Source organism: Coregonus lavaretus (genome assembly GCF_964263955.1).
Source record: "Coregonus lavaretus genome assembly, chromosome: 33".
Lineage (NCBI taxonomy): Eukaryota > Metazoa > Chordata > Actinopteri > Salmoniformes > Salmonidae > Coregonus > Coregonus lavaretus.
The window spans coordinates 28,976-40,799 of NC_140020.1; the positions used below are offsets into that span (position 1 = coordinate 28,976).

The 11,824-nt window shown below is 43.9% G+C and overlaps 1 protein-coding gene across 1 annotated transcript; it reads left to right on the forward strand.

Moving 5' to 3' along the window:
- Positions 1 to 310: 310 nt before the first annotated feature.
- LOC311108225 (brain and acute leukemia cytoplasmic protein-like) lies at positions 311 to 5,636 on the forward strand (the record flags this gene model as incomplete). The annotated part of the gene is made up of 3 exons (XM_084150845.1): positions 311 to 497; positions 2,762 to 2,961; positions 5,454 to 5,636. The coding sequence occupies 3 exons, from the start codon at positions 311 to 313 to the stop codon at positions 5,634 to 5,636; spliced, it is 570 nt and encodes a 189-aa protein (XP_084006971.1).
- Positions 5,637 to 11,824: the final 6,188 nt, after the last annotated feature.

The window sequence follows — 11,824 nt, forward strand, 5'->3', positions numbered from 1 at the left end:
CCAAGAGGACATCCAGGTCTCCTGCTGACTCACCAACCCATTAGACCAAAGGTCAGAGGGCAACATCAGGGTTAGGGTTACGACATCAGGCCTTACAAGTCTCAGTAAGGGATATCTCTCCAAATCACCTCTGAAACACAGTCCCACCCCCGCGCTACCCCCCGCTGAGAGGGGGAACCTGGTCTGTCTCTGTCCGAGAGGACCCAAGACCCAGAGTTCCACAGTTTGGGTCTCTCCCTCCTCTGTCTCTGTCTGAGGAGAACCGGGTCTGTCCCTCCCCTGCTTAGTAGGGGGAACAAGAGGAGGCACCATGGGGTGTGGCGGCAGCAGGACCGATGCTCTGGAGCCCAGGTACCTGGATAGCTGGACCAAGGAGACAGAGTCTACCTGGCTGACCAGTACAGACAACGACATCCCCCTCTCCTCAATACAGAGTATCGATATCCCTTCTGAGAACTCATCTGAAAGCTTAGTCTCTGAGAAAAACATCACCCCTGGTAAGAGAACCTACCTGGTTTGGCTTTAGGCTGCATCTGAAATGCCATTCTATTTGCTATATAGATCTCTGGTCCAAAGCAGGGCACTGTGTAGGGCACACGTGTCAAACTCATTCCACGGAGGGCCGAGTGTCTGCAGGTTTTCACTCCTCCCTTGTACTTGATTGATAAATTAAGGTCACTGATTATTAAGGAACTCCCCTCACCTGGTTGTCTAGGTCACTAATTAGCAAGGAACTCCCCTCACCTGGTTGTCTAGGTCACTGATTATTAAGGAACTCCCCTTACCTGGTTGTCTAGGTCACTGATTAGTAAGGAACTCCCCTCACCTGGTTGTCTAGGTCACTGATTAGCAAGGAACTCCCCTCACCTGGTTGTCTAGGTCACTGATTATTAAGGAACTCCCCTCACCTGGTTGTTTAGGTCACTGATTAGTAAGGAACTCCCCTCACCTGGTTGTCGAGGTCACTGATTATTAAGGAACTCCCCTCACCTGCATTGTCTAGGTCACTGATTATTAAGGACCTCCCCTCACCTGGTTGTCTAGGTCACTGATTAGTAAGGAACTCCCCTCACCTGGTTGTTTAGGTCACTGATTAGTAAGGAACTCCCCTCACCTGGTTGTCTAGGTCACTAATTATTAAGGACCTCCCCTCACCTGGTTGTCTAGGTCACTGATTAGTAAGGAACTCCCCTCACCTGGTTGTTTAGGTCACTGATTAGTAAGGAACTCCCCTCACCTGGTTGTCTAGGTCACTGATTAGTTAGGAACTCCCCTCACCTGGTTGTTTAGGTCACTGATTATTAAAGAACTCCCCTCACCTGGTTGTCTAGGTCTTAATTGAAAGGAAAAACCTAAAACCAGCAGACACTAGGCCAAATTAATTTGAAGCCAGCAAAGGTTGAAAACATTGCCAAAGGGCCTCAAGTTGCCATGGAAATGGTAAGTCTTTTAGTGGCCGCTATAAGGGAGATCCATTATCAACCATTATCATATGTAACAAGAAAACAATGTTTAGGCTGCATGAATGATTCACTCAGTGCAGATATAACTAACCTATGCATCGAGCACTGGTATTTCAACTAGCTCTCACAGTCTCACATCAGAATTAGACATTCATCCATGTTTTCTCAAACGTTAAATTTAGAAGTTATTCTAAACGTCAAATTTCAAAGTGTTTAAGGTTAAGTTTAGGCATTAACTCAGAAATCTTAAGTTTAGGCATTAACTCAGAAATCTTAAGTTTAGGCATTAACTCAGAAATCTTAATTTTAGGCATTAACTCTGAATGGTTAAAGTAAGGGTTAAGGTTTGGGATAGACTTAAAAAAAAAAAAAAAAAAAAAACATTCTATTGCTGGAGTTGAACCTGCAACCTTCAGCAACTGAGGCAGATGCTTATGCCCATCTGCCATGCCTGCCCACAATACCCTGGCAATACCGAAACCTACTTGAAGGTAACAGCGCTCACTGTTGCCTCTAGTGGCCGGTTTCCACATCATCTCCCGACATCCTCAGACATGGATGGACGTTCGAATACTGACTTGTATCACATGTGACCTCGCTGGGTATTTATTGAAAATTACTTTTTCTCAGAATAAAATAAATACATGTATGCTGCCCTTTGTATCTCTTGTTTCAGTCAGTGGTAAATCTGTTTGGTGAACCTGTTTGGTGAATCTGTTTGGTGAATCTGTTTGGTGAATCTGTTTGGTGAACCTGTTTGGTGAACCTGTTTTGGTGAACCTGTTTTGGTGAACCTGTTTGGTGAACCTGTTTGGTGAACCTGTTTTGGTGAACCTGTTTTGGTGAACCTGTTTGGTGAACCTGTTTTGGTGAACCTGTTTGCCAGTCTGCCATAAGGAGATACAACGCAGACATGAGCGATACAGTAGCCTACGCTTGTGATGGGTTCCTGCTTACAAACACCAGAGAAAAACATTGAATCCACTGGAGCAAAAACGTGTTCTGTTGATGCATCACCCATACCTCTGAGCCTTAAGCAAATCTAGACCTCGGAGCTAGATGTATTCATTTATTCTATTGTATTATTCCCCTCTAATCAGGGACTGATTTTAGACCTGGGACACCAGGTGGGTGCAATTAATTATCAGGTAGAACAGAAAACCAGAAGGCTCCGGACCTGCTAGGGTAAGATTTGAATTCACCTGAGATTCGAGTGTAATCACTGCATACAGAACCCAATCATCACCTCATCACAAGACTACTAGATAAAGGGGGACATTAAAGTTGTTTTCTTCTAGATGCAGATTTCTTTGAAGACGGCCTGCCCGCCCCAGCCCAGGCCTATCTGAAGGTGTGCTCTGACATGTCTGAAGCTGACCTGAACAATGTAAAGCCGAGTGCCCACCCTGCAATACTTCCCGCCCACCACCAGGAGGCGGTGCAGCCCTCACCTGTCACCACAGTACAGAGAAGGAGCGTCCTACTCACTGAGGAAATAGTAAGTCAAGCAACTCTATCCACTGAGGGACTAGCAAGTCAACTCTATCCACTCAGGGAATAGTAAGTTCATGGGTGAATCTCCAAAGTATTTTCCTCAATTCTCTCTCATCTCCTTCTCAAAATGGGAAGCAGTAAGAGCGTTGGAGGAGAAGGTCCTTGATCTGATCCACTCCTCTCTTCCCTCTGAAGTTGAAGAGGCAAGGATGAGATTTACCCACTATGTTCAAACACAAGGCAATGTAATAAAGCATTCTCGTTTCGGTAACACTTGAAGTGTACCTACATAGTCACTTCATAACACATTCATAACCTGTACATACCACATTCATAAGCAATACATTTCATAACTTTTGTCAACAACCACAAATTGATATTTTTTTCGTTATGGCTTGCTTATATAAAGTGTTTTTTTCCTATAATGGTGACTAACCATTCTTTCTTCGGTAACAATTGAAGAGTACCTACATAACACAACACATTCATACCACATATATACCACATTCATACCACATTCATACCACATATTTACCACATATATACCACATTCCTACCACATTCATACCACAAATATACCACATTCATACCACATATATACCACATTCATACACATATATACCACATATACCACATATATACCACATATATACCACATTCATACCACATATATACCACATTCATACCACAAATATACCACATATATACCACATTCATACCACAAATATACCACATTCATACCACAAATATACCACATATATACCACATTCATACCACAAATATACCACATTCATACCATATATATACCACATTCATACCACATATATACCACATACAGTGGGGAGAACAAGTATTTGATACACTGCCAATTTTGCAGGTTTTCCTACTTACAAAGCATGTAGAGGTCTGTAATTTTTATCATAGGTACACTTCAACTGTGAGAGACGGAATCTAAAACAAAAATCCAGAAAATCACATTGTATGATTTTTAAGTAATTAATTTGCATTTTATTGCATGACATAAGTATTTGATACATCACAAAAGCAGAACTTAATATTTGGTACAAAAACCTTTGTTTGCAATTACAGAGATCATACGTTTCCTGTAGGTCTTGACCAGGTTTGCACACACTGCAGCAGGGATTTTGGCCCACTCCTCCATACAGACCTTCTCCAGATCCTTCAGGTTTCGTGGCTGTCACTGGGCAATACGGACTTTCAGCTCCCTCCAAAGATTTTCTATTGGGTTCAGGTCTGGAGACTGGCTAGGCCACTCCAGGACCTTGAGATGCTTCTTACGGAGCCACTCCTTAGTTGCCCTGGCTGTGTGTTTCGGGTCGTTGTCATGCTGGAAGACCCAGCCACGACCCATCTTCAATGCTCTTACTGAGGGAAGGAGGTTGTTGGCCAAGATCTCGCGATACATGGCCCCATCCATCCTCCCCTCAATACGGTGCAGTTGTCCTGTCCCCTTTGCAGAAAAGCATCCCCAAAGAATGATGTTTCCACCTCCATGCTTCACGGTTGGGATGGGGTTCTTGGGGTTGTACTCATCCTTCTTCTTCCTCCAAACACGGCGAGTGGAGTTCAGACCAAAAAGCTATATTTTTGTCTCATCAGACCACATGACCTTCTCCCATTCCTCCTCTGGATCATCCAGATGGTCATTGGCAAACTTCAGACGGGCCTGGACATGCACTGGCTTGAGCAGGGGGACCTTGCGTGCGCTGCAGGATTTTAATCAATGATGGCGTAGTGTGTTACTAATGGTTTTCTTTGAGACTGTGGTCCCAGCTCTCTTCAGGTCATTAACCAGGTCCTGCCTTGTAGTTCTGGGCTGATCCCTCACCTTCCTCATGATCATTGATGCCCCACGAGGTGAGATCTTGCATGGAGCCCCAGACCGAGGGTGATTGACCGTCATCTTGAACTTCTTCCATTTTCTAATAATTGCACCAACAGTTGTTGCCTTCTCACCAAGCTGCTTGCCTATTGTCCTGTAGCCCATCCCAGCCTTGTGCAGGTCTACAATTTTATCCCTGATGTCCTTACACAGCTCTCTGGTCTTGGCCATTGTGGAGAGGTTGGAGTCTGTTTGATTGAGTGTGTGGACAGGTGTATTTTATACAGGTAACAAGTTCAAACAGGTGCAGTTAATACAGGGAATGAGTGGAGAACAGGAGGGCTTCTTAAAGAAAAACTAACAGGTCTGTGAGAGCCGGATTTCTTACTGGTTGGTAGGTGATCAAATACTTATGTCATGCAATAAAATGCAAATTAATTACTTAAAAATCATACAATGTGATTTTCTGGATTTTTGTTTTAGATTCCGTCTCTCACAGTTGAAGTGTACCTATGATAAAAATTACAGACCTCTACATGCTTTGTAAGTAGGAAAACCTGCAAAATCAGCAGTGTATCAAATACTTGTTCTCCCCACTGTATATTCCACATATATACCACATTCATAAAGAGTTACCCTTGTTCCCCTCACAGACTAAATGGCAAGACAACAGGATGTCCACTAAGCAGGTAACCATCACAGTGACACAGAGCATCAGACACGTGGACAAGAGTGGGAAGATCAAGGAGAAGTCCCTCACCACCTTCGAGGTCATGAAGCCAGTGGAGGGCCTGCAGGATGTGACTGGAGGACGTTGTAGGAACATTAGGGAATGACGCTGAGGTCTGAGGGGTACAGGACCAAGACGATGACGCAATGTGGTTTGGAAAGGCGATGAACACTGTGAGAAAGACCGTATCACTGAATGGACTTTACTTTGAGGGGGAGAGAGACAATGACATGATTATAGAGATAGAGGTTTGAATCCGTGGCACAACTGGTCCGCTATCTTGCCTGGGACCAGACCTGATAAGCGAGATATCTCTATGGACACTGGTCCGCCATCTTGCCTGGGACCAGACCTGATAAGCGAGATATCTCTATGGACACCGCCATCTTGCCTGGGACCAGACCTGATAAGCGAGATATCTCTATGGACACGACACCAAATTATGTTTGCACGACATTTATGATGAGAGAGTTTGTGACTTTGTCTAAAGAAGATGAATGCTTTTAATAAGCTGGGCTTTGGGACCAATATGTTTATATATTGAAGACACAACATAAACTAATGTTCCTGAATAGGAAACATGTCTTGAAGTTAGCTAGTTTTGTAATGTTACTGTATATGTTTAGTATTTCTATGGGCAAATCGTTGGGCAGTGTTTGTTTGGTCTTGATGGATAAAAAAACGTTTTTAGATTACGACGTTTACAAGAAGGTACGTCTTCTAATGAATAGGCACTTTTTGTGAACAAAACTTTATGAACTAGCTAGTGACTTTACGAACTTAATGACTTGATGAACAAGTGACTGAATGGCTTAAGAGGTCATGCTATCAGAGAGACAATCTATTTTCAAACAGATTTATCTGTGAAGTGTGATCATTTAACCCCTTCCTCTAGTGCAGGGATGGGCCTGCTTTTGAAGGCCCTCAGATAAATTCCCTCCCCTGATCAGACAGTTTTAGACGGAAACACTGTGTAGCAGACGTTGGTGAAATACATATTTTTTCATCTTCATTTAATTTATACATATTTATTTCAAATTCAATTGAAACACAATGAAGCTGTTGGCAATGGCTTAGGATTTCCTTGGTTTAAACAATACACAATGAATCTGATTGGTTAGAGATAAGTTTAAACAAAACGCAATTAATCTGATTGGTTACAGATACGTTTTAACAATACACAATTAATCTGATTGGTTACAGATACGTTTAAACAATACACAATTGATCTGATTGGTCACAGATACGTTTAAACAATACACAATTGATCTGATTGGTCACAGATACGTTTAAACAATACACAATTGATCTGATTGGTCACAGATACGTTTAAACAATACACAATTGATCTGATTGGTCACAGATACGTTTAAACAATACACAATTGATCTGATTGGTCACAGATACATTTAAACAATACACAATTGATCTGATTGGTTACAGATACATTTAAACAATACACAATTGATCTGATTGGTTACAGATACGTTAAACAATACACAATTGATCTGATTGGTTACAGATACGTTTAAACAATACACAATTGATCTGATTGGCCACAGATACGTTTAAACAATACACAATTGATCTGATTGGCAGATAAGAACAAAGGGGTTAAAAATCAGACTTATATTCAATATTGGTTGTAATATTGGTGAGTGACTAAGCAGAATTTCGATGGTTCTTCACTAAATGACATATGTGCCTCAGTGTGATTATCTTGGTACCTATTTGTACTTTTTAACGTAACAGAACGTGTAGTACACATTGTCAGGTCGTTCTGGGTTAACTCTTTGGTTCAAGTTTATCTATATGGAAAGTGTACATTTGTACTGACAATAAATCAAGAGATAGGACGAGGTACTTCTTTGTAGTTTCAGGGACTTCTTTGTAGTTTCATTTCCTTTTTTTTAAGTCACTTCATAGAAGTCTTGAAATGTTTGTACCATCTGCAGACAATTTTGGTTGGAAGAATATCCACTGAAAGATTGTCCACTGGAAGATTATCCACTGAAATATTGTCCACTGAAAGACTATCCACTGGAAGAATGTCCACTGGAAGAATGTCCACTAGAAGAATGTCCACTGGAAGATTATCCACTGGAAGATTATCCACTGGAAGATTATCCACTGTGCACAATGTTGAAGTACATTCCAGCGCATAAACATTTGGACATTACCGGGATCATAAAGTCGGATTTTGAAGAATAAACTTTAAAAAAGAGACACATGCAAGTAATGGCATCAGTTGACAAAACATGTAAACGTTTATCTAGTCTAGATGGATAATCCTGGTGGATTGTGTAGAAATTATTAGAAAACCTTAGCGTCTGTTTGTGTGTGACAACCTGACTGACTGACTTGACTGACTTGACTGACTACCTGACTGACTACCTGACTGACTGACTAACTGACTAACTGACTACCTGACTAACTACCTGACTGACTGACTAACTGACTTGACTGACTACCTGACTGACTGACTAACTGACTACCTGACTGACTACCTGACTGACTGACTAACTGACTACCTTACTGACTACCTGACTGACTGACTAACTGACTACCTGACTGACTGACTAACTGACTACCTGACTGACTGACTAACTGACTACCTGACTGACTAACTGACTACCTGACTGACTGACTTGACTGACTACCTGACTGACTGACTACCTGACTGACTGACTAACTGACTACCTGACTGACTGACTAACTGACTACCTGACTGACTGACTACCTGACTACCTGACTGACTAACTGACTACCTGACTGACTGACTTGACTGACTACCTGACTGACTGACTACCTGACTACCTGACTGACTGACTAACTGACTACCTGACTGACTGACTAACTGACTACCTGACTGACTGACTAACTGACTACCTGACTGACTGACTAACTGACTACCTGACTGACTACCTGACTGACTAACTGACTACCTGACTGACTGACTGACTACCTGACTACCTGACTGACTGACTAACTGACTTGACTGACTACCTGACTGACTGACTACCTGACTGACTGACTAACTGACTACCAGACTGACTGACTAACTGACTTGACTGACTACCTGACTGACTGACTACCTGACTGACTGACTAACTGACTACCTGACTGACTGACTAACTGACTACCTGACTGACTGACTAACTGACTACCTGACTGACTGACTAACTGACTACCAGACTGACTACCTGACTACCTGACTGACTGGGGATCACCCAGGCTGATCTGCCTCTGTGCCGACTCCAACGAATATGAGAAGAGGAGATTGACCAATGTAAATGACATTGATGTGTGTGTATGTGTGTGTGTGTTGTGTGTGTTATGTACGTGGTCTCCCATACTGAAACAATATTGAGTAAGGGGGCAGACAGGACAGGACCTGACAGAGACCACCCACCACAGAGTAGTTTAACATCAATATTTCTCTTTGTTCAGCAGGACATTGATCTACCGTGAACTGAGATGGGCACTCTGGTTGAGTCCCTACCCTATGCCCTATCTATTATATGTATTGCACTAGGGCTCTATAGGAGTAGATACACTGACTGTACAAAACATTTGGAGCACCTTCCTAATATTGAGTTGCAACCCAACCCTCCACAAAGTGTTGAAAGCGTTCCACAGGGATGCTGGCTCATGTTGACTCCAACGCTTCCCACAGTTTCAAGTTGGCTGGATGTCCTTTGGGTGGTGGACCATTCTTGATACACACGGGAAACTGTTGAGTGTGAAAAACCCAGCAGCGTTGCAGTTCTTGACACACTCAAACCGGTGCGCCTGGCACCTACTACCATACCCCGATCAAAGGCACTTAAATATTTTGTCTTGCCCATTCACCCTCTGAATGGCACACATGCACAATCCATGTCTCAATTGTCTCGAGGCTTAAAAATCCTTCTTTAACCTGTCTCCTCCCCTTCATCTACACTGATTGAAGTGGATTTAACAAGTGACATCAATATGGGATCATAACTTTCACCTGGATTCACCTGGTCAGTCTATGTCATGGAAAGAGCAGGTGTTCCTAATGTTTTGTCCTCTCAGTGTATGTAGTGCACTATATAGGGAGTAGGGTACCATTTGACTCTACAGACGAACGTTCACAACAGGCCAGCACTTATTTCACAATGCCTGTGTGTGTGTGTGAAAGCCAGTGTGAGGAAACAGCTTGGCCTCTGTCTGTACACAGATTCATGGAAGATAGTAAGGAAAGAAATGCTATGATTGAAAGAAAACACCTCATCGATTAACATGAAAGGTGGACTGGTCCTTACCTGAGCCGTGTGTGGTATTTCTGGTGTCAGTGAGTCCGTACTGGGCTCTGATGGTTAAGGTGTAGTGTACCAGGAAACACATCAGTTATCTGGCCATGACGTATGTTATCTCCAGAGGGTTATGGTGTTCCTCTCTGGCCAGGACGTATGTTATCTCCAGAGGGTTATGGTGTTCCTCTCTGGCCAGGACGTATGTTATCTCCAGGGGGTTATGGCGTCCTCTCTGGCCAGGACGTATGTTATCTCCAGAGGGTTATGGTGTTCCTCTCTGGCCAGGACGTATGTTATCTCCAGAGGGTTATGGTGTTCCTCTCTGGCCAGGACGTATGTTATCTCCAGAGGGTTATGGTGTTCCTCTCTGGCCAGGACGTATGTTATCTCCAGGGGGTTATGGCGTCCTCTCTGGCCAGGACGTATGTTATCTCCAGGGGGTTATGGCGTCCTCTCTGGCCAGGACGTACGCTCGCATCGGACCACTGGGTAGGGGGAACAACAGAGGACAGAAAACGTGAAAACTAGTTTCACACAATCTGGCGCCTGATGGTCTCAAACGCTTCGCTTTGTAAATAATATAATTGAACTACAGGTCAAAGTGTGGTATTTGCTAGTATGTTCCTATGATTAAAACCTGGTAAATGACCTGATCTAGATCCACTCGGAGACATCCTACTGAAAAGGCCCACAGTACACAAAAACACCTCATATTATAGAAGACAACCCACCAGACAAGGAAAAGACAGTCTAACCTAAACAAATAAAACCTTGAATGTTTATGCTAAACAAAACAGACTCCCTGCTGTTCCGTGACGTCTTCACCACCAATCCAACTACGCTTTCAGGAGCGGATTGGAAAAAAAGGCCCCAGGACCGGTTACCGCGGCAACCACCAACCGCTAATTCCTTCCCCCCCTGCTGTTTGCTGCCGCTAACACAGGATGATGTGTTCCAAATGGGCCCCTATTCCCTTTGAAGAGCCTTAAGGGCCTTGGTCAGAAGTAATGCACTGCAGTAGAATGAAGTGTAAAAACACCTAGAGAAGCCATAGGGGTTCTCTGCATGGGGGTCTATAGTCCAATTAGAAATTAATGTAATAATAGGGAATTCCCCTCGACCACTCCCACAAATTGGGGAAAACAAACATTCTTTCCCGTCAATTTTTTTATTATAAAGACATAACAAAACATGCCGAAAAGCAGACCCCTCGACCTTTTCCACATTTTGTTTGTCACGGATTCTGCCGAGGCTGCCCCTCCTCCTTGCTCGGGCAGGCTTCGGCGTTCGTCGTCACCGGAATACTAGCTGCTGCCGATCTATGTTCTATGTTTCTACAGTATGTTGCACCTGTTGTCTATTGTCACACACCTGTTGTCCATTATTGTAATCACGCCTTCCCTATTTAACCCAGTGGCTCCCAATGTGTCTTGTGCGTGGTTGTTTTTCGTTTCGTGTGTCGTTGGTGAGCGGGTTAGTTCCTCCCTGTGTGGAGGTATTTCTGTGTTGTATTTCTTTACTTTACTTTCAGTAAAGTACGTTTCTTCGAGTTCTGTGTCCTGCGCCTGACTTCAATCCACCGCATTACACTGACACTCGTGACAGAACCACGCACCATTTATGGAGTCAGCAGGTACAGCCAGTCAGTCTGAATCGATGGAGGAACGATTTCAACAACAGGAGAGTATCATCCAGGCTCTCGGCGCCGCCATGGAGAGGGTGATGAATACTATGGGCCGTTGGGAGAGAGGTGGCCTTCCCACACCTCCTCCAACCACTCTACCACCCACACCACAGTCCACCCCTTCTCCACCTGGGCCCAGTGGGATTCGGCTCTCGCTCCCGAGGGCATATGACGGTACACCAGCCAGGTGTCAGGGTTTCCTTCTCCAGGTAGAGCTCTACCTGGCAACCATTCACCCGGCGCCCTCCGGATACGAGAGCGTGTCCGCCCTCATCTCCTGTCTGTCGGGGAAGGCGGTCGAATGGGCCAACGCCGAGTGGGGAGGAGTTG